A 23,329-nucleotide genomic window follows, 5' to 3' on the forward strand; every position below is an offset into this window, starting at 1 on the left:
TGCTTTCAAGAAGATTTGGTGTTTTAGGCGTACGTGGTTATATTCCCTTTAACTGTACTTCTGGTTTGATCTTCTATGTTTAAACTAAAAGATATATATAAAAACCTTTGAAATGTTAGGCCCCAATTGGTTTTGATTGAATTTTTATAGAATTAAGCCTGAATCGCCATGAATACCTCATACCTATAAAGTTGCTTGAAATATTTAAAAATATATGATTCAATAGGTATCCTAGTGACTAGTCACGTGACACTACAACAATTGGTAAAGCGCGCGCGAAGTTTCAAAATTCAAAAACAAAGGCTTAACGAATATTTTTATCAATATGGTAATTAATTGACCCTATAACCTTTGTTTCAGACTTACCATCGAAAAACCAATGATACCACAAGAAACTAGACATTATATGCAGTATATACTCCAAGCATAATAACCCTATTAACTCTGATACGTTCTACACAATCAATTAAAGTGTTGAATGCAAAAAAGCATTTCCATGATCTGAACCCATTTCCTTATCCTAATAACTTTCATTTCCTACTTAACATAGATAAAACCAATGACACTACATGAAAGTAAACATTCCATTTAGCTTAATCCATATAGATATCATGGCCATAGCAACACATATCGTCATCGCAATCAAAAAGGAGGTTGATTGAAAAACATTGAAAAAACCCCTAAAAGATTATCCAAGGTAACAACGTGAAATGAAAATCTAAATACTAATAGAACCTGGGTGACAAATGAACGAGATTTAAAATTAAACTAGAGCACTTGGTAACAGTAATGTTTCGTTAACAACCTTTCCAAGGCGTGTAAAATATGGGACAACTTAAAAGGTATCAAACCGTTTTAACTTCCTACGTAAAATGATAAAAACGTCTCGGAAAACTAAAAGCATGATTAACACAAGGAAAGATTTTCAAGCTACCTAGATGCGAAAGTGATTTATTTAATCGATTAAGGCCGGCAAGAGTTGAAATTAATCGATTAATTTAATCGATTAAGCCGGTATTTTTAATCGATTCCGAGAATTTTTCCCCAAGGACGATGTTTCTTGAGGAATAACTAGAATATATTTTTTTCCTAATGTTATATAAAATTTTTTATTAAATGTTAGGCCCTAATTTGTTTTAATTAATTTTTTCTAGAATTAAAGCTGAATCAACATGGGTACTAACTTTCAAAAACGCACGGTCACATGTATGTAATGTACAAAACCAAAGTTGTTTCTGGGATTTTTTTCAGTAGGTTACCCGTGGGTGCTGTTATATAAAAACTTTAATTTGACCTTAATTAAAGTTGAAATTAAATGTTGTATAAAAATGTTCCTGCAAGTTTGCGAAATCAAATCGATCAATTTTAATTTAAGATTGATACTTAAGATATGTAATATGCCTGATTGCGACATTATCGTGTTGTATGGGGGATTCATACATGATAAAACACATAAAATTGGAATTTATTTAAATTATTAACCCTAAAATTAAAAATAGGCTTAACTAGTTACTTACAAGTTCGCTTATTAATATTGAACGCGTTTAAATAAAGATACCTCGATAGGTCTATTAAATTGAGATAAAAATCAATAATTGATTTTGCCTTCAGCAATAAATGTCTCTCACTTTAAGATTTAAAGATAATTCTAAACGGAAATCGATTATTTCAATAGTGATTTCTGCAAACCGAAGTTTGAAAAAGTCTAAAATTACTCCTTCGCAGTGAATTTTAACCCCAAAAAATGATCTAATGCCAAAGACACCTATACTACAAGACACCAGCAACCAAATTATGACTTTCATCTAATTGTACAGACTAAACTATTCAATAACCTAGCGCTAAATTACAGCTAACAATCTTTCAAACAAACACTTCCCGACTCTACAACTCATTACTAACACAAACTATTCAAAAACCTAGAAGCAAAATTGTAGCAGCTACCAAATACCTTTCAACGCGATACATTGCATTTCCCAAAGGTTTAAAATACAACCACTTTTGAAGGATCATAATTGGACATGAGTGTAAATTGAAATTAATTTCAAGTATTTTAAATAAAAATGAGGTTTATATTTAAAGTAATAAATTGAATTAAAAAAGTTTAAGTTAGTTTCGAACTGAATTAAATTGAAATCGCGGAGAGAGATCTAGAGCGTTGAGGTTCTCTAGACAGACCTCTCGCGACGATGAAGCTTCAAGCGAAAGTGAATTCGACGTCCCAACCAAGAGACGTACGGGTTTTCGCCAAAATCGAAAGTGTTTAATCATAGAGAAGAAAAAAATAAGATTCGAAAGACAATGTTTGTTGAGGTGAACTACTTTGAAATTGATGCGATGGCAGTACTCAGCTTCTGCAGCATCGACGACAATAGCGTTACAGTACAATATGCCATGACAACATTGAAGGTTTTATATAACATCAAAAGAAATTTCTAGAATTTTGTATTTCAAACCCTAAAAACGCCAAAGTGTTTCTCCGGTAGGAGGGGCTTAGGGTCGAGGTAAAGCTGGTTTCGGTTTTGTGTTCCTATAACCCACCATGGACATATTGGCGTGATGGCCAGTGTTTTTTCATTGGTTCGTACAGATGTGATCTTCGTAGGACTAAATGAAGCCCAGAGGGTGAGCAACGAGTGTCCCAGAAAAGAGTTAACGGGAGATTTTAATTGGTTCTTGGTTAATAAGGTTTAATTTTAACCACATTTAAGTAAGGCAGGTGTACAACCTCGAAATGTTAACTGTCTGTTAGCGTGTAGGATTTCTAATAATTCGAGTAATCAGGTTTTTTGATAAGGTTCAGTTGGTTTTTCGGGGGTATAAAAGGACCGGATATTCTATGGATAAATCAGAATCAGATTCACCACTGAAACTAAAACAACTCTCATCATGAACTCCTTCGTAAGTATCTCTCCAGGATAACTTCTCTCGGTACTTGAACACCAACTACACCATGGACTAACTCTCAATGGACTATCCTTTTACAGGTAGCCGTTCTTTCTTTCGCCCTCGTGGCCGCCGCTACCGCCGGTAACATCGGCGTCGCCGGACCCGCTCTCCTCTCTTCCGGAGTCATCGGAGGTGGTCTCGTTGGACCCCAACTCTTGTCTTCCGGTCTCGTCGGTGGAGGTTTAGTCGGACCCCAACTCTTGAGCTCCGGTCTCGTCGGTGGAGGTTTGGTTGCCGCTCCAGGTGTTATTGGGGGTTACCGTACCATTGCCCAACCCCAACTCTTGTCCTCTGGCATCATCGGAGGTGGTCTCGTTGCCGCTCCAGGTGTTATTGGTGGATACCGTACCATTGCCCAACCCCAACTCTTGTCCTCTGGAATCATCGGATCCGGTCTTGGTCTCCGCACCATTGCCCAACCCCAACTCCTCTCCTCTGGCATCATCGGATCCGGTCTTGGTCTCCGCACCATTGCCCAACCCCAATACTTGAACTCCGGAATCATCAGCTCCGGAGTCGTCGGAGGTGTCGGTCTTCGTACCATCGGTGCTCCTCTTCTTAGCTCCGGTCTTATCAACGGAGGTCTTGGTCTTCGTACCATTGGTGCCCCACTTCTCTCCTCCGGACTCGTTGGACAACAAATCATTGCCCAATCCCCAATTGGAGTCAAGAGCATCCACTAAGTAATCTTTGACCAGCATCAGGGACCTCAATCTTATAGTTTTTCAGTGTAATATCTTCCGAAACTCCGCGGAAACGTAAGTCTTCTTAGAAAAAGATTTAATGTACTAATTACCAGTAATTAATTACGTATTTTATGTGGTTTACAGGTTCCTCGTTACCGTTCTGGATGTTTTAACAAGACTCTATACAACTAACTTAAGACATGTACTTTTAATGTAAAAAAGCAAAAAAGCAAAATATTAAATTATTATGTTTGAATCATACATTTTTGGTCGTTGTTTTTTTAAAGTTGATTGCAATTTGGACTCTAATTAAGGAGCATTAGAATTAGGCCTAATTAAAGGGTTTATACCATTGAAGTCAGCCCTGAGTTTCCCCATTAACGTTCTGGTTAAAAAACAAACCGAATTTCCGCTAATTAGTTCAATTAAATAGGTAGAAATCAACACGCATCAAGGCTAACATAATTTGAAAATATATATTAGCTTACAAAACATTAAATTAAATTTCAGTTTAGGTCTGTCTGATTAATATCACCTTGAATTTGATGAAAATTAATTCACACACTTTAAATGGTTCTAATTCCCTATTCAATTCAGCATATTTTCTTTAATATTTCAGTTACTTCCAACCCTGAATTTAATATAAGTCTGAATTTTTGATAGAACTACGTACCGAAGGTTTTACCGGAAACATCAAAAATATGTTTAATTTAAAACCTTTTATCGGAAAACTACTTAGAAAAAAATAAATAAATTAATTAATATTGCAAAAATTAAAACTAAATTCTTGACACCTTTCGTTAAATGCTAAATTAATATTTCAGTTAAAAAAGCGGTATTAAATGAGGAAAACATTTAAAATTATAACTAGGTAAAAGATTTGATAATTTAAAGAAATATATTTCGTTTTTCAGAAATTCCCATCAATGCCAAAAATTAGTAGAATCATATTTTTTTTCTATTCGACACGACAAGGATTTTAAGCCTAACTATATGACGCTTAAAACGTCCTAGACCTCACCCTTGAGCCCTTGGAATTTTTAAAAAATACATGACCATGAGAACATATAAATTTCAATTATAAATAATAGAATTTATCTACCTATGTTTTAAAATATTATAAAGAAAATAACGTATGATTATTTGCAATTTAAAGGGGCAGATTAAATTATTTTGTTCAACAAAGAAAGAACTTATCCCTTAGGCGTTTATATCTTTTTAAACAAGTCCGATTAAGCTAGCTATAAAGTAATATGTTCTGATTGAAACAGGTTGGGTAAGACCAGCATAGTCACCTCACCATACTAGATTATGTCCTTGATTTAAATTATATTGGTATAGATCCAATAATTTTTATTAAAATTCCAATATCGCATCGGTAAAATAAAACCTCAAATTACAGTAATATTCTAGAATATCCGTATTGCATACTAATTATGTAAGTTTTTCTTAACTTCGTCCTGACCTAAAGAGGTTATATATCTTATCAAGCTGTTTATTTGTTTCTTTCGAGGTAGTTTATTTAACTTTGGCACTAGATATTGGTTGTTATTTTGTAACGGATGAGGGTTATGGTGTTGTAAATTTCATCCGAATAAAGGTCAGAGGTCAAACTTTGGTTCATTGCGGTTTTTTTGGGGTTTTTTTCGGTCGGTGAAATAGGGGATCGTGTATAAATGTAAAATTGATAAAATTTTTAAAACCCAAGCTAACTTTGATAGTAAAACTTCCCTAACGTGTTATAGGATTAGATTTTCATGTTCTAAAAAGGTCAAAAGGTCGTCATACTTCGGAAGCAGAAAATATTAGAAAACTGTAAAAAAAATTGCTTTAAAACCCTCTGGATTTAAGTGAAATGTGTCACTTTGATAATATAATTCCGGAACAGAAACTAAGAAAAAAAAAAAATAATCTATGCCCTTAAGAAATTCAACCCGGTATAGTTTTTTTAGAAGAAAAGAAAGTTAATTTAGCGATAATTTCCTTAAAGGTTTTTAATTAATTATCAAGTTTAATGGAGCGTTTAAATCAAGAGCAGGTAATTTTTTAAACCCTCAAACTATTATTTGTGATTGAGATTTTCTTATGACGCAATTTATGAAATATATTTCTCAAAATATAAAATATAAGTTAATAAATATATAAGTTCCATAAGTATGAAATTTCCTATACTTCGTATCGCTAGAGACTTACAGCTCCAGCTAGCGATAATTGTCTACACTCTGTTTTGCAGGACTTATTTAGTCTATACTAACAATTTGACAGCGCCCTTTCATAGAATTTTATATTGTCAAGGAAATTTTAACCTATTGCAAAAAATTAATCAGATATTACAGAAAAAAACTTAAAAATATCACTCAAAAGATATAAATTTTTAATTCTGAAAATTCGAGGGCCGGGGAGTGGCCATTCCAGTTGCACACAACGCGTTCGTCCATTTCACGTGCACAGTTTAAAATTTGGACATTTTCTATTGGCTAATAAGGGGAGAGAACGAGGGGTTACAGTAACCACTAACCCGCCATTAAATTGGGGCGCTAAGAAAAAAACAAGTAGCGATTTCGTGAGACAAACTGAAAGTCTTGGACTATTAATTACACGGACTTGAATCTCATAAAAAAATTCCTACATTCTTAATGAAATTTAGGCGCCACGCGGTTTAAAAAAAAACCCTACGAAATATTTATTATAGAGCGTACCTAATGAAACTAAACGTTACTGGACTTGATTGTACAAGTAAAAGTTATACCATGAAGTTCCATTAATTGTTCTTTAATGGTACAAGCTAGGAAACTAAATTTATCCGTTTTGTCACTGGTTGAAATCTGACATCATCTGGACTTCAAATCCATAATATTATTTATCCTAGACTAACTCTTACTAAGAGGGAACTTTTTGCTTTCTTTGAGACAACCCAGCATTGCCGGGAAGTTGAAAAAAGAAGAAGAAAATCAGTAATATTAAAATTTCACTTTTTTATGGTCCTTGGGATAGTAGAAATAATATGGGTGTGGAATTGAAACACAAGCATGAAGACATGTAAGATCGGAGCGCGACAAACCCATGAAAAATGGGCGGATGCACATTAGGGAACCCAGCCGGCTTAAGGTCAATCTGCAAATAGATATTGGTGCATTTAAAATTATCCCGATCTGCCAGGGTATATAAGGAGACGATTCAGGCTGTAAAATTCAGATTCAGTTACTGAAGCTAACCCAAAACCTTCCAATTCATCATGAACGCTTTTGTAAGTATACATTTTCTGATATATTTCTATAGCTAATGCGAACCAATGGATAATTACCGCGGTACTTGAACAACAATTACTTGGTGTAATTAAGTAACGATAGACTAGTTAGTTAAATCTTAACCGTAACACCATGAAACTTGATGAATTTCACGATGACTCATATCCCGTCTTTTATTATTATAGGTTGCCATCCTTTCCCTCGCCCTTGTGGCCTACGCCAACGCTGGTGCCATCGCCGCTGGCCCAAGTATGATATTAAAACTATTACGAAGCTTGGATAGAGTAGAGCAAGGGTTGATTTGATTTGGTTTCTTTAAAGCTCTCCTTTCCGCTGGAATCCCAACCACCGGAATCATCGGAGGACCAACCCTCCTCAGTTCCGGACTTATTGGAGGTCCAACCCTCCTCAACTCCGGAATCATCGGAGGTCCAACTCTCCTCTCTTCCGGACTCATCGGAGCCCCAGGTTTGGTTAGCCCATTGGCTTACCGTACCACCCTCGGAGCCCCACTTTTGAGCAGCGCTGGTATCATCGGTGCCCCAACTCTCCTCTCTTCCGGTTTGGCTGCTCCTATTGGAGTCAAGTCCATCGCCTCCGCTCCAGTCCTTAGCGCTGCTCCTCTTGGTCTTGGTCTTCGTACTCTTACCGGCCCAAGTAAGATACTCCCCCCCCCTTAGCAGACGACGTTAATTTAAAAAGGGCTGGAAATAAGTGATCTATTTTGTTTACAGCTCTTCTTTCCTCTGGTATCGCTGCCCCAATTGGAGTCAAGTCTATTTTGTAAATAATCCTTCCTCGATGAAATGTAAGTCTCATTAGACTATACTTTAATTTAATTTAAATAATTAAAGTTAATTAGTTTTTAATTCTAATTAACAGGAGAATTTCAACGAAGCCTCCTTTCTTCACGCTCAAATAATTCGGTCCACTTCTTCTCTATTATTGTTAATATCTCTTTGCAAAAAAAACCAAATTTACAAAAAGTTATGAGCAATAAAAAATAAATTATTCTAATGATTTTAAAAATATATATATATATACTGTCTTGTTAAATTCCTATACTATATAATTAAGCATATAAACTAGCTTAAATACAATGGAGAATCAGGTTGGGGAATTGGGATATAATTTTTAAATTATTCATAAGACCTTGATTTAGCGATGTTTTTTTTATTCAATGGCTAGATTAAACTGGTTTATACCGTTTTAACTTAGCGAGAAACAAGCTATAGGGTGGGTGCGTGTATAATTGACGAAGGACTTATTTTACGTTTCCTTAAAAGGGAGATGGTAGCAATAACAAATTATTTCCGAATATTAATAATATTCTAAATAGTTCAGGTGTGAAAAAGTGGGTTTTGGAAAATTTTCTATACATTAGAAACACTTATACAACTTAATTTGTTTTGAGTATGAAGCTGAATTTAGTTAAAATTTAACTGTTAAGTTTAAGGATGACTTTCTTTCAGTATAGGTATTTGCTTACATTAGCTACTCCATATTGGATTTCTAGCATTTTTATTTGGGTGTTCAAAGTTAGGAAGTTGGTGTTTCATTTTAGGGCTAACTGTTCCAAGTTAGGGTTGTCATCTATTGTTTCCAAAACGAATTTTGCTGGAAACGTATGCAACGTAGAAGTCTGAAAATGGGAGCAATCGATAGGCAATAATTCAAACTTCCTGCATTGGTAGGCCTATTCTTTTTCACTTCAGTAAGTACTAAAATAATTTGCAGTACTGAAATATCTGACTTTAAAATGGAAGTGTGAAATATAGGACTACTGACCATATAGTTTCAATTTTATCGTAAGACTTTGTGGGAAAACCTTAAAAATTTCACGACTAAATTAAATAAGACTCCGTATCTATTAAATTTCGTTCAGTGGATAATTATGAAACAAAATTAAAGTTATCAAATGAGATAAATGGGCCTAGGCATATATGCTTCGAAAGCATTTTCTTTTAGGCAAAAATAGATATAATAATCCACAACTTATCGAAGACTTAAGACTGCATATCAGAGAATTTAGAAAAGCATCGTCTCCCCTTATCGTTGCAAAAAATACCTAACTGAACAAGTAAGACTTAAGGAGAAATGGACTTTAAAACTATTCCAAATTATGAAGGAAAAAAATTCACTTTTAGCTTGGTATCTAAAAAGGAGCTAATTTAACTACTTTCAGAGAGGTAATAGTTAAAAATAACTATACCTACAAAATGCATTGAGTGTATAGACATAGAAACAGCATCCACAAATTTAAAATTCCAAATATGCACGTATCTTTTTTCAATAAAATAAATTAATGTTAACCCGACAAAACTCGGAAGTAAAATGAAAATTATTCTCAATAAGATCCCTCAAAATTTTTAAACACGACGAAACTTGACCCCGCCTACCCCGATAACACGTGAATATTTCAGAATATATCTCCCTCGTGCTTATTTTGATTGGTCGAAAGGAAAAAAATTTATAAAACGGACCGAGGTGATCCGGGCCAACTCTTTCTTCGCTTTACTTAAAAAAAAAACTAAATGAAAATAAAATTGCACAAAACCTTCCCCTCACTGGTTGGAAACTAAGAAAAAAGGGGTTAGAGCATCCTTGGGTAAGAGACGGTCTCGAATCCAAAAGAATTTATTGGGTGGAGATTAATTTTCATTAACAGGTGCAAAGCTGCATTAAAAAAAATCATCTTTTAGCTTGTTAACTTTAGTCTCAATTATACTAAAGAGTTACGCAAAAGGTCAAGCAGTTGATATACAGTTAGAAACTTGGGATTGCAGAAATTTTCGCAGTATATAAGGGACAGATTTTCGGTTGAAAAATCAGATTCAGATTTTGCACTGAAACTAACTCAACTTTCTCTCATCATGAACGCTTTTGTGAGTTTCTTTTTGGATATGTTACCTAAAAAAAACCTTCATCAATGTACTTGTGATTATTTGTCAAAGTACTTGTGAGAGGATTAAACCATTCCCGGTAATTATGTCTTCGTCTTTGTTGTTATTTATGGTTTGGGTTTGTTTTTTTCGTCATAGGCTGCCGTACTTTCCCTCGCCCTTGTGGCCTATGCTCACGCTGGAGTCGTTGCTGGCCCAAGTAAGTCCTGTCTCCAAGTCCCCAAAGAGGTGCAATTTGGAAGGTACTAAACATGACACCTTTCTCTTAGCCCTTCTTTCCTCTGGAATCATCGGTGCCCCAGCTGGAGTTATCGCCGCTCCCGGAGTTCTCGGAGTCCGTAGCATCGTTGGAGGACCCATCATCGGTGGACCAGCTCTATTGAACGCCGGTCTCTTGAACGCTCCACTCGGTCTCCGATCCGTTGTCGCTCCCGGTGTTGTTGCCCACCCAGGTGTTGTTGGTCTCCGATCCGTCGTTGCCCCCGGTCTCGTTGCCCACCCAGGTGTTGTCGGTCTCCGATCCGTCGTTGCCCCCGGTCTCGTTGCCGGCCCAGGTGTCGTTGCTGGACCAAGTAAGCTCGATTATTAACCCTGTTTGCATTTTGAAGCTAGGGCTAAATTTTTACCTTTCTTTCCAGCCCTTCTTTCTTCCGGAGTTATTGGAGCCCCAGCCATCGGTGTTAAGAGCATCGCTGCCCCAGGTGTCTACGGTGCCCCAACCATCATCGGTTAAATACAACTAACTTCTAGATGTGCGACCTCAAAAATTTCTCTACCCATAATTCGGAATGTTTATCTCTTGTTAATATTAATTACTTCTGATAAAAGTTATTGAAAGCAATAAAAGATAAATTATTATATGATTTTAAATACTGTTGTCTTAAGTTCGATTTGTTGAATTAAGCATATTTATTTGCTATCAATTAGGCCTAAGTTTCATTCTATTTCGTTGCAAAATAAAATCACATGATTGACCATAGAAGACTTGAAAGGGAAATTTACCTTGACTAGGAAGGTCAATTCTACAGCACAATAACATTTTATTGAAGGTTATGAGGAGGTAAATGCATTCTCTTACACCTGCTTTTAAAACACTGACGTATATGAAAAAAAAATTGATTCAAGTTCATTGTATAAACATACGATCCAACTTCTAAATATTTCTAGACTTTTGCTATTTTAGAAATCATATTTCCATGAAAATTCCAAATGAAAATTAAATTTATAGACTATGAGTAATGCAAACAGTAATTACAGAAAATATGGCAGTAAGAAAGAGCCCAGGAGACATGCTACCTTCGATTACCAAGAACCGAAAAAAACTAACGAAATCCGAATTATTTTCGACGAAGAGGTACAAAAGAAACCTATGATACTTGAAATGCGTACGATTTAACATTATTATAATTTGAAATGATGTGGTATAATTCGCCATGCATAACCATAAGTCTAGCTCTTCCCACACACTATTAGATACGTTGAGTGAAAATGGATATAACACAATGTTCCCAATTACCTGTATGTATTCCTAATTAGGCATACAGAAACACAAACAATATGCTTACATAAATCAAGGAAAATAATAAACAGTCTCTAAAATATAGCCCCCTCCTCCCTGCCAAAAATTCCAACAAAACACCTCGCTTTGGTCCTTCAGGGCGTGTCCAAATATTCAAATTTTCAGCCCAGATAAATATCGTATCCTTCAATTGGTACGGACAACAAAACCAAAAATAATAATCAACCAGATATAGCGAGAGAAATATAATTGGGCTAAACGCGTATTAACACACCGATCGTTTAATTATTAAAAATAAAATTTATCCTTTATGAACCCCCCCCCCCCACAAAAAAGGGGTTAGGACCAATAGGTCCTTGAGGATTACGGTTGATAGGACAGTCATTTCCAGATGGGTGGAGATAGATTACAAGTATCGCCAAGTTTACAAATATTAATCTACATTTTTAAAATAAATAAATTGTTTTTGTTTATGTGACAATTTAGTTAAGGTTAAGCCGGAGATTTTTGGGTATATAAGGACCCCAATCTTCAATTTAAATTATACTCAGTCCATCAACTGAAAACCATACCCAACTTTAAACATGAACTCCTTCGTGAGTACTTGACGTTACGATGGACTACTTGGATTATAATTTTCAAGTAACTTAATCTTTAACTTTAAAGGTTGCTATTATTTCCATTGCCATGGTGGCTTGTGCCCAAGCTGGGCTCATCGGTGCCCCAGCTCTATTGGGAGCCCGAGCTGGCATCATCGGCGCCCCAGGACTTATCGGAGCCCCAGGTTTAATCGGAGCTCCAGGTCTATTGGCCACCTCTGCCTTGGCTCCAGCTGGTCTTTTGGCCGCCCCAGCTTTGGGTTTGGCTTCTCCACTTGGTCTTAGGACCGTCGGAACTGGTCTTATTGGTGCTCCACTTGGTCTCGGTCTTGCCGGTGCCCCACTCGGTCTTGGTCTTGCTGGTGCTCCACTCGGCCTCGGTCTTGGTCTTGGTGCTCCACTTGGTCTTAAAACCGTCGGAACTGGTCTTCTTGGTGCGCCACTTGGTCTTGGTCTCGCTGGAGCCCCACTTGGTCTCGGTCTTGCCGGTACCAAGATTATTGGTTAAGTTTTGTGGTAAGTTAAAGGTTAATTTGAAGTTACTTCAGAAATACTTATTTCTCGTTTCACTAATATATATTTTCTAATTTTATTCATAGATCTACTTAGAACTCTACCAAGAATTCTTCGGTTCAAGATTACCAATCTTAAAAACCCTAATTAGGAAATTGTTGTTTATATTTTCTATTGAAAATTAATAAAATAAATTATTTTATCATTTAAAATTACGTTGTCTCGCATTAATATCGTTTTTACTAGGCCTAAATCACCAAAAATTTAAATCCCTTAAAAAAGAAAAAATAGGAATTTTTTTCTGGGAATTATAGGATTTTATAAGAAAAAAATGTGTTTTTATATAGGAAAATATAAGACTAAAAATGCCCATATTAGGCTTAAAATGTGTAGAAAAATCTCCAAATAATAATAATAACAACAAATTGAATTTCACTTTGAAAAGAAGAACTTAATTAAAATATAATATAAATAAATATCCTGAGAGAGCTAAACAATTTCGGTGTCAAGTCAAATGTGATCTCGATAAAAGAGCTAAATGTGATCTCGATAAAAGAGCTAAATGTGATCTCGATAAAAGAGCTAAATGTGATCTCGATAAAAGAGCTAAATTTTGGTAAATTTCATGCTAACTATACAAAAACTTGCTTCAACTAAGTCAAAAATATATGATATTATAGGACCTTACATGAAATTATAGGATAATATAGGGCAGGTTAAAAAATATGGGATTTTATAGGACCGCTGGGCTCCCTGCAATGGGGAACAAAACTGAACCAAAAAAAAACTGCAGTAACATTCATTCTTAAATTTAAATTCAAATAAGCAATTTTATAACTGAAGTAGCTAAAATAATTTTAAACAAAAACTTCCTACGTTTGCATTAATTTCTAAATTTTAATATTCTTGATAACAGGTAGGGAATTTTAAATCGTCTAATATTTTCATGGTCAATAAAAAAAGTGAAAACCGCTATTAACTTAAGGGAGAACTGGTTATAACCGGTAAAAACTGGGTTTCATTAAAAAAAATAAATAAAAACTAAATTTTGCCAGATTTTTATTAGGGCGTGAGCCGAACTTTCGAAGGTCTTCCACTATATCTTAATAAAATCTTTATTAAAACTTATATTTTTGAAAAGTAAGGTTAATAAGATGGAAAGCGACCCACCCAGAGATAGATAAAAGTTACTTTTTTCTTAGTGTCTTAGTGGATTTTACTTAAAAATAAAAATATAAGTTTTAAACACTTGGGCTGTATTACGAAAGAACAAAAGGATTTGGTTAATTTTTGTTTTTAAAAATTGGGACTCTTAAAAGGGATAGTCGCAAAATATTAAATATTATAGAAAGATGAGTTTTTATAGGAAAATATAGGACTAAAAATTATGATCATTTATAATACCAAATGTGGATGAGAGGGAAAGTATGACAATGGCCATAGAGCCTGTGTTAAAAAACGCGGACATCAAAGTTTCGCCAATAATTATTTAGTTTACTAGTGACTGATGGACTTGCAAACTCGCAACTGAAAGTAGTTCAGACATTTATGCTCCTTGGTTTAACCATAGCCCACTCTATCACGCGCATCACGACGCAAGCTGCTCGCGCTATAGCTAAATTACCGAGATTACACAATAGCAGACGACGGTAACCGCGTAACCGCGAATTAACACAAGACCTATTTTAAGGGAGTGAACAGTCCCAGTATAGCTACGCCAATAAAACGGTCAACTACGGCGAAACTCTGATGACTCGCGACTTTTGGTCATTTTCATACTTTTCCTCTCATCCACTTTTGATAATACTTATATTGGCTTAAACTATGTAGAAAAATCTCAAATAAAAAATTGGATTTCAAATATAAAAAATCCTGAGGTTCAAAAATATGGGATTTTATAGGAATTATAGCATCTATGGGCCCCCTGCTTCTCACTCCCACGTAAGCAAACCGAGTTTCTAGACCAATTTTGGCAAAAGAAAAAATATTTAAATCTAACTTTACGGGGTGTGGTAATATGATCCGCTTAGCATAAAATAAAATACTTAATTTTAAGTATTTCTAAATCTTAAAAAGCGTTTAGAAATAATAAATAACATAAAAGCCTTCATATTGTATGTAGGCTGTACAAATTTCTAGGTCGACGGTAACACCAATTAAACGCATCGTAAACACCAGGGATAGATTTAATTTTTGAAGTAGGAATGGAGAATAGAGTAATCTGGGCGCGCGTCAAAGTCCAGGACCCCCTTCCACGGGACGGGGGGGGGGTATGAAAGAAGAGGCGGGTCATAACGACAGAGGTGAAAAGGAATTACGTATTTTTCGCCGTCCCCGTCAGTAACGTCATCAAAACGTAGTTTAAGTGAGCCAATAAGATTATTTAAACTTTTCGCTACGTGTTGGAGGGAGGGGCTTTATACTGGGCTATGAGTCGGACTGAAGTAAATACCGTTCTCAATTCCTACTTCTAAAATTAAATCTATCCCTGCTACTACCAACTAAAAATTTTACGCTTTCACTTATAACTAGAGATTAACCATGAACATTCAGTTAAAGTATTGGACTCCATTGGCGTCACGATCGACCTAGAATTTCTCACATCACATACTGGGCACGTGATAATCACGAATTAATCTCGCGCTTGCTTCGTATTGACTTGAAGTTTCCGAGTCTTTACAAAGAAAACCTTTCAAGTTATTAGCTTTTTCGTGATATCGATAATAATCCGAGGTGATACCCAGACATATGCCCCTCAAAAATTATTAATAAGGAAGATTATTGCGTAGTTAAACTTTAAAATATATTAAACGGGGTTAAAGGATCCTTGAACGAAATTTTAAAATTTTTAAATGGGTGGAGAAAGAACTTTAAATTTTAAAATTTATAATGTAAGAAAGAAGATTTTTTTTATTTTGAAGAGAGACACAGACTTGATCTTTAGTTTGATGAACGTAAAAGGTCAGAACCAGCTGTAACATTTTGGTATATAAGGACCCCTATTCTGTATGGTAATCATATTCAGTTTTACCTCTGAAACTTCACAATCTCTCTCAATATGAACTCCTTCGTAAGTTGGTTGTAATTGTACGCAAGTACTTATCCCTGATATCCGGTACTTAACTTCTAGGTTGCCCTTCTTGCCCTCGCCATGGTTGCCTACGCCCACGCTGGTGTAGTTGCTGGCCCAACTCTTCTGTCTGCCCCAGGAGTTATCGCCGCCCCTGCTCTGGCCCCAGCTGGTATCCTTGCCGGACCAACCCTACTTTCTGCCCCATTGGGTCTCCGTGCCATTCACGCCCCAGTTCTTGCTGCCCCAGCTCTTCGCACCGTTGTCGCCGGCCCAAGTATGACCAAAATAATATTAAATTTCTTTGAGGGATTGTTATATTAAAGGGTTGTGTTTATAATTGCAGCCCTTCTTCACGCCCCAGCTGCTATTGGAGTCAAGTCCATCGCCGCTCCTGGACTCCTCGCTGCCCCAATTATCGCTGGTTAAACAAGTACTAGCTTAATGTAAGTATAAAATAGACCCTTTCATAATTAGAGAGGGTAAAATAGAGCGTGTTGCTAACCAACTTATTTTCTAAAGACGAAACATTGATATTGGGTACGTGAGATTGTGGGCAACAAAGACCTTACCTTCCACTTTCCTTTACTAAACCGGTTAAATTTTGAAGCAAAACACCAAGGAATTATACCAAATAAACTCCCTCTATTGTCATTTTAGTGCACTATAAAATACTTTAATTTTTAACTCACGGTTTAAAAGATAGATGTCGCCACTATTACTAACCAGCACTATTTCCTCCCATTTCTCTTGCATTTCTAACGAATAAGCTCCCTCTATTGTCATTATAGCATATTATAAAACTTTAAATATTTAGGTTATTAGTTCACGGTTTAAAAAACAGACGTCGCCACTATTACGAACTCCGACTTTCCCTCCTTTTCTTTAACATTTCTAACGAATAAGCTCCCTCTATGGAAATTATAATGCACTATAAAATATTTTTAATTTTTAAACCGGTTTAAGAAACACAATCGCTAACCGGCAGGCACCACTTTCACTCTTTTCTCTTTAAAAATGCAGATTGGATCGTGACAGATTTGGAGTTAGGACACCACACATGGAGATAAAAAAATTATCGACCTCAATTTCTTCGATTGATTTGATTCGGAATTTCCATCTATTGTAAAATCTTTTTCTTCAAATTACTTTAAAAAAAAGATATTGTTCAATAAATTATATGGCCGGACAAGCCACGATTTTATAGAAAACTAAAATTACGAGTCCATTGTTATTACTCTATAGGCCTACTCTGAAACCTTTTAAGAGATAGTCGCATAATATGGTTAAATTAATTTTTATCTATAATTTCTTTCCCATATATGATAACGTCATAACCTTAGTGATGCCCCCCTTCCGGGGGTATATAGTATTCTCTCTTACATATTTGCCCCCAACGTTGGGGATACAAAGTTCACTCCCCCTCTCTACCAAAATTACGCAAAATATCCCTTATTTTTGGGGGATTTTTTATTTTAATCAGCTTTTGAGATTTCAAAAATTTCAGCAATTTCTGACGTCACTTATCTAAACTAACCCTACAATTTTTTAGAGTTAAAATCCCATAGTATTCTCAGCACATACTTATTTCCACTCCATACTTACAATCAATACTCCTTGCTATAAAAAATGAGTGGTCAATGGAAATTCACTCAGAGTAATCGTCGGTACTTACCAACACCTTTCAAAGCATTCTGAATTACAGGTAATCAACGACTATCACTTTAAGAAACTGCTTAACATATTCAAGCCTAAATTCTTTCGATAAATACAATAGAAGTTAAAAAAAAATTATATAATCACAAACAATAACTTACGAAATAAAAAAAATATGAAATAAAATAAATTCTTTTGGAATGGAAATCGGTTTTGAAAAGTTTACTTTTGTAAAAAAAATTCTATTATATTTTATATAATATAAGAAATAATGCTATAAGATGACAATAAGGTAACTTGGCTTCAAATTACACCAACAATAATAACAATAATAATGGATGAAAGCTCAATAACCCTCTCTACTATTTTATAATAAAGAAGTAACAATTTAAAGAGGTTCTTTGTACCGGAAACTCCTTAAACCAGAAATTTTTAGTTACACTTTGTATCAATATTAAATACTGTGATTTTATGCCTAAATTTCCTCTAAAATTTTCGGAAATTCAGTTAGGGTCACCAAACTTATATGGGCCTACAGGGTGTTTCTGATAAGTTTGCATGCATAAATTGGGAGATCCATTTTGAGTCGAAAATGTTCTATACTTCTATCTACATTTTGATTGCCATAAGGGACACTGTTTCAAATCGAGTTAAGATTGCATCCAGAGTATTAATTTTACGGATGACCACTTAAATTTAATTAATTAGAAACCTTATTAAGACAATGATTTCTAATTTACTTAAGGGGTCATCCCTAAAACACTCTTAAAATCGTAACTCGAAAACAGTGTTCCTTATTGCAAACAAAATGGAGATAGATAGAAGTTACATTTTTGACTCAAAATTCATTTCCCAATGAACATCCCCACTTAATTTATGCATGCAGACTTATCAGAAACACCCTGTATATATCTACGTTTTGTATGAAATTCATGAAAGTTTTCAAGAAGAAGATCTTGTTTTGAGTTAGGCCGTGTCTATGACCTTAAGACTTGTTTTACACGATTTTATTTATGGTTTATCTATTATTTGGTCTATTGCTTTGTTAGGTTAGAGTTTATTGACTTACTAAATACTAAAGTGCCTAACTTCATTTAAATTAAATTTGTTGCTAAATAAAACACCGCTAACTAAAGTATTTAATTATTATATTAATTTCAAATTAAAGTCTACTTAGTACCCACATGCATGATTAAACTACTTAAAAAACAATCAAATATAATTAATAAAATCATTTATTTTATAAAATCATTATTAATTTATATTATTACGCCATAAGACAATGAAGTAATTAATTACTTGTTACAATAAATTATTTACAGACAGTTATTTGAAATGCCACGAAAAGGAACCATATATCCATCTGAAGTAGTTCAGTTCAGTTCTATCATAAACTTCTGTTCCAGTAATGAAAAATGCTATAAACTTGAATATATCCGGATACAAAAAGGGCGTGGCAAATGGATACGATTAACATCAAGGTCCTGTACTTGTGCTCCACGTTTTTGCGACGGTATATGCCGTCCTTTTAAAGAAATACCAACAAAAAAATGGACTTAGAACTTGAAAATAATGCAAATAGCAATTGCCAACGCCAGAAAAAATTAATTCAAGGCTTAAAACACCACCAAACAAAGCCAAACTCCAAAATAAGTCGCTTAATGATCACTTGAATCAATAGAAAAAGGCATAATCCGTCACCAAAGCTGCAGTTCAGAACCAAATAAAAGCAAACAAATAAAACCATAGAAAGAAGATCAAAATTACCACCATATCCTTTGAATGCATATTAAAAGGCTTAAAAATACCACCAAATCTACCAATAACCTCAAAATATAGTCGACAATCATGTCAGCCATTGGAACAAGAATCAAAATAATTGCACTCTCTCTCACTTGTCAACAACAACAATAATAATCAAAACTCTCGAATGCAAGGAAATTTCAAAATCTATCGCCAGCAATCGGAAATATTGAAAAAATATCAAAAATCCAATCGAAAGCAACTTGAGTAAGCTCCAAAGCCACCAAAAATTATAGACGAAAACAAAATAAACCGATGTCAATCTCAATCATATTGAAGGTTTAAAACCACCGAGATCATAGCGTCGTAAGCATCGCAATCAAAGCCCAAAATTGGCAGGCAGAAATAAATAAATAAATAAAAACTTACAGCGTCATCATCGTAACCTTCATTAAATAATATAGCTGACAATGAATTATAAACATCTCCTGGATAATTTGAATTCATCTTAATTGACGGATGGTCGATTAATACGAACTTGAAATTTTATAATCACTGTGTATCAATTAAAAACAAACAGAAAGAAAACAAATTAAAAATCAACAATTTCACTTCACAGAACAATATTAAATTAACGCAAATAAAACAATTTAACTTCTATTAGAGGAAATTAATTCAAAACTATCTAACCAACTAAATAACTAACCGTTTCGTGATGGAATCAACTCGAGAGAAAGTACTCGGAACACCTTCAACTGTTAAAATTCAAGACCAAACTAACAGAACAGTACCGACCACCGACGAACAACTTCGCTTTTAAAACGTAAGTAACAAACAACTCGAATGTAAAAATAGAATTTACCAAAAATAACAAAAAATACGTCCATCAAAACAACAAGAAGAAAAATACCCCACTACAATCGCATCTAAAAATAAATTTTCCAACTTGAACTCAACACTCGCGGACCGTTGGACATAACAAACACAGTAGGGTGGGATGCTTGCTTTAAATAAACAAATGGTAACTGTTATTATCACAACACTTCATTACTTCATACTTTTTCAAGTTCACAACAACGCTGTACAAGGCACAAATTTAACACTTTCTGTACTTTGAAACAATCAGTCTTTACCGTTAAATTAAGATATCATAGCGTATCGTCAAATATTTAATGTATAAACTGATAAGCAAAATAAAATTAAAACGGAGATAAACAAACGTCCCGAACACCGAACTTGGGACCAAAGTATTAAAGAGTGAGTAAACAACATCCGCGATAACTAAAAAGGGGGATAGTTTGAAATATTTCCTGCCGGCTGCTAGAGCTACGTAATGTAACAACGTCGGTGTATCCAAATTTTGACCGGATTTTGCCTTGACCGAAAAAATTACAGTGAAAGGAGAGAAAGAGAGAGAGAGTGAGAAACTTGAAAAGTAAAAAAAAAAGAAGTTGAAAGATAGTTACGTGTTTAAGGGAAAAACACGTTACTCAATATTGTTTTATCATAGATGTATATATATCGTAATAAGTTTCCAATCGCAGGTAAAATCTACACTATATATTATAGCTGGTTAACTACCTAGGTGAGGTGACGTCATAAACTTAAAATATAGTTAATGAGCTAGATAATCTTGGGGAATTATTGGTTTTTGAGTTATGTCAGTTATCTGTTATTATTTGTTAAATGAAACTAATCAACGTAATAAGTGTCCAATCGCACTACGCAGATCTACACTACGACTACAGCTGGTTAACTACCTAGGTGACGTCATAAACTTAAAATACAGTTAATGAGCTAGTAGATAATTTTGGGGAATTATTGGTTGTAAGTTGTGTTTTAAAGTATAGGTATACGTTGTTAAATGAAAATATCAGCGAGGGGCGGACCATGTAGGAAATACTCTTTTGTACATTTGATTTCATAGTTTTTAGAGACATTATCTGAGTTTAATGGGACTTTAAGAGACATAAAGAGACTTCATTATTGACGTCTACACTTTTGTACAAAATATTTCCCTCTTGCTAATGATTTTAGCTAACTACATATACATGGTGTTTGACGTGTTTCTGATAAGTCTGCATGCCATAAATAAAGGGGGATGTTCTTTGGAAATAAATTTTGAGTCAAAAACGTAATTTCTATCCCCATTTTGATTGCGCTAAGGGATACTGTTTTCGAGTTAAGATTGCATCCAGAAACAGGAGTAGTTAGAGACTTATTGGACGTTTATAGATTTATGTTTTTATATATTCAACATCTTCGGTATATCTAGGTTTCGGTCAAATATTATTTAAAACTGGTCTCGAGTAATTAATTATTTGTATAGATCGAGGTTTGCTATAAATATAGTTATAAAATAAGAATAAATGAATGAATGAAAAATTTGGTTTTGAAATTAAACAAGGAAAATTGAATAAATTTTTTAATTCTGTTTAGGAAATTATTCATAATAAAATTATTCATCATAAAATAACTGAATATACTTAATTTAAATGGGTTAAGACTAACTACTAAATTACGATCAGGATCTTCTCGTTCTGCTTATCTATTGATTAACTTAATTTTTTAAACCCCATTACTTAATATACCCAAAAGTTAATTAAATTGCACTCGCAAAATGTTACGTAAGCATGTTTTGAATAAAATTTCAAATAATTAAAAAAAAAAAACCAATTTCATGATTTTGAAATATAACCTTTCCTTATTCAAGTAAAATACAAAAGAAAAAACTCATTAGAATTCAAAGAGAAATAAAAAAAAATATCGTACGATTTTTAATAAATATGTTTTGGATAAAAAGAAATTTATACGTCTATTGTTTGGGTATAAATTGGTATAAAAAAATTCATTTCTTATTTGACGAATTGACATAACCTATAAGGAAAATGAACCCCTTTGAATACTAGAGAAATATCTTCAAGGTTACAATATACTATTCATTAAATTAATAATTAAAAAAAACGTGCAACTAGTTTAGTAATGATTAAAGTTCAACAATTGCCGAAGGGAGTAAAAAATTACGACAGTGCTACTAATGGTTTAAATAATGACTTTCGGATAGATTATGGTTAATATTTTAAATTTAAAGGATATATAATTGCCATACATATAAAGTATAAGTTTGTAAGATATTTTTCCATAAGTATGATAATACCTATACTTAATTCGTAATGCTAAAGACTTACTGGGAGCTAGTTCAAGAACAACAAGCGAGAATTGATCGACTACACTCGGTGGTTAATTTTGCAGGACCATTCCATCTTCCATTTAATCTGCATTACTAAGCAGCATTGATATGCAGCGCCTCACCAGGCGTCGTCGCATTACCTCGAATCTATGACCTACCTCACTCACTTCATGACAAGCTTCAGTTTATTACCAGTGACAAACTTATCTTAAGAACATATCTTATTAACTTATGGTAAAGTCATATCGATAGAGGGGCGTTTGCGTTTCTATAAAATCCTGCTTAATGTCATATTCCCTTTAAATCACGATATCTACACGTGCCTTCACTATGAGTCCATGCTGGCTGGGTGCGAGTCTAATGAATTTTATTGTCTTTCTAAAGACTATGGAATTGTTTTTAACCTAAATAAATTTCTTTTCGATTGTATTGTATTCCACTCTCCAGACTTACAGTACGCGTAATATCTTACGTCATCGTCAATTAGGTAGTGGTAATATATGCAGGGTGTTTCTGAAAAGTCTGACAGAAATTAAGGGGTTGATATTCTTTGGGAAATGAATTTTGAGTCGAAAATGTATGACTCCTATCTCCATTTTGATGCCCTAAGGAACACTGTTTTCGTGTTAAGATTGCATCCAGAGTATTAATTTTACGGATGACCCCTTAAATTTAATTAATTAAGAAACTGATTAAGGCAATGATTTCTAATTTAATTAATTACGGGGTCATCCCTAAAACACTCCAATCAAATCATAACTCGAAAACGGTGACCATTATTACACTAAAGGTGCTACAGAAATATCTTTATCATCTCTCAGTTTAAGTTTCAGTTCAGCGTTGTCATGCTCTCTGTGAGTCAAGTACCATGTCAAACTGAACTGGCAGCTTTTATCTTCACTCACCAACGGCCTGGCAATACTGGGGGAAACGGGCCAAGGAATCTTAAAAATCCATAACGTTCAGTTAATTTTAGTCTAATAACAATTAAGTTAAGCCGCTGTAGCTAAAAATATCTCCAAATCAAATTGTGATTTTCAACAAAAAACCAGAAGTGAAATATTCAAATTTGTTCCAAATCGAAAAGAATTACGCATTGCACATCCATAAATAAAACCGAATAAAAAATGCTAACCCTAAGAAATAATAAAAAAAAATCTTAACAAATACACCAATCCATGTTGCATTATGAAAAACTTAAAAAGAAAATAACAAGCAAATATTAAACCAAATAGATCTAAAAATAGATAGAT

General features: G+C 34.3%; 3 protein-coding genes and 2 long non-coding RNA genes across 6 annotated transcripts; 4 read left to right on the plus strand and 1 right to left on the minus strand.

Moving 5' to 3' along the window:
- Positions 1–1,911: 1,911 nt before the first annotated feature.
- Positions 1,912–3,874, plus strand: LOC149676848 (uncharacterized). 2 transcript variants are annotated; one of them, XM_089838414.1, is made up of 4 exons: positions 1,912–2,504; positions 2,591–2,901; positions 2,988–3,707; positions 3,780–3,874. In XM_089838414.1, exons 2-3 carry the CDS (start codon positions 2,890–2,892, stop codon positions 3,630–3,632), a joined length of 657 nt encoding a protein of 218 aa, XP_089694540.1. In that variant the 5' UTR covers positions 1,912–2,504; positions 2,591–2,889; the 3' UTR covers positions 3,633–3,707; positions 3,780–3,874. The 2 variants fall into 2 exon arrangements, with proteins under 2 accessions (XP_089694540.1, XP_089694539.1); XM_089838413.1 differs by having other exon boundaries at positions 1,912–2,901.
- A 2,851-nt stretch (positions 3,875–6,725) lies between these two features.
- On the plus strand, positions 6,726–7,856 carry LOC149676849 (uncharacterized). Its single transcript, XM_089838455.1, has 5 exons — positions 6,726–6,882; positions 7,069–7,132; positions 7,205–7,540; positions 7,618–7,691; positions 7,766–7,856. Exons 1-4 carry the CDS (start codon positions 6,871–6,873, stop codon positions 7,668–7,670), a joined length of 465 nt encoding a protein of 154 aa, XP_089694581.1. The 5' UTR covers positions 6,726–6,870; the 3' UTR covers positions 7,671–7,691; positions 7,766–7,856.
- A 1,718-nt stretch (positions 7,857–9,574) lies between these two features.
- On the plus strand, positions 9,575–10,519 carry LOC149676850 (uncharacterized). The gene is made up of 4 exons (XM_089838560.1): positions 9,575–9,768; positions 9,925–9,985; positions 10,056–10,358; positions 10,425–10,519. Exons 1-4 carry the CDS (start codon positions 9,757–9,759, stop codon positions 10,517–10,519), a joined length of 471 nt encoding a protein of 156 aa, XP_089694686.1. The 5' UTR covers positions 9,575–9,756.
- A 5,049-nt stretch (positions 10,520–15,568) lies between these two features.
- On the plus strand, positions 15,569–15,924 carry LOC149676851 (uncharacterized). Its single transcript, XR_016366664.1, has 2 exons — positions 15,569–15,764; positions 15,834–15,924. It is a non-coding gene; the product is annotated as an uncharacterized LOC149676851 (long non-coding RNA).
- A 2,438-nt stretch (positions 15,925–18,362) lies between these two features.
- LOC149676852 (uncharacterized) lies at positions 18,363–19,302 on the minus strand. Its single transcript, XR_016366632.1, has 2 exons — positions 18,911–19,302; positions 18,363–18,668 (listed from the first exon to the last, which is right to left on the minus strand). It is a non-coding gene; the product is annotated as an uncharacterized LOC149676852 (long non-coding RNA).
- Between the last annotated feature and the right edge of the window lie 4,027 nt (positions 19,303–23,329).

Source organism: Phalangium opilio, unplaced genomic scaffold (assembly GCF_054372755.1).
Source record: "Phalangium opilio isolate 3A_F unplaced genomic scaffold, DU_Popi_V2 ptg000045l_1, whole genome shotgun sequence".
NCBI lineage: Eukaryota > Metazoa > Arthropoda > Arachnida > Opiliones > Phalangiidae > Phalangium > Phalangium opilio.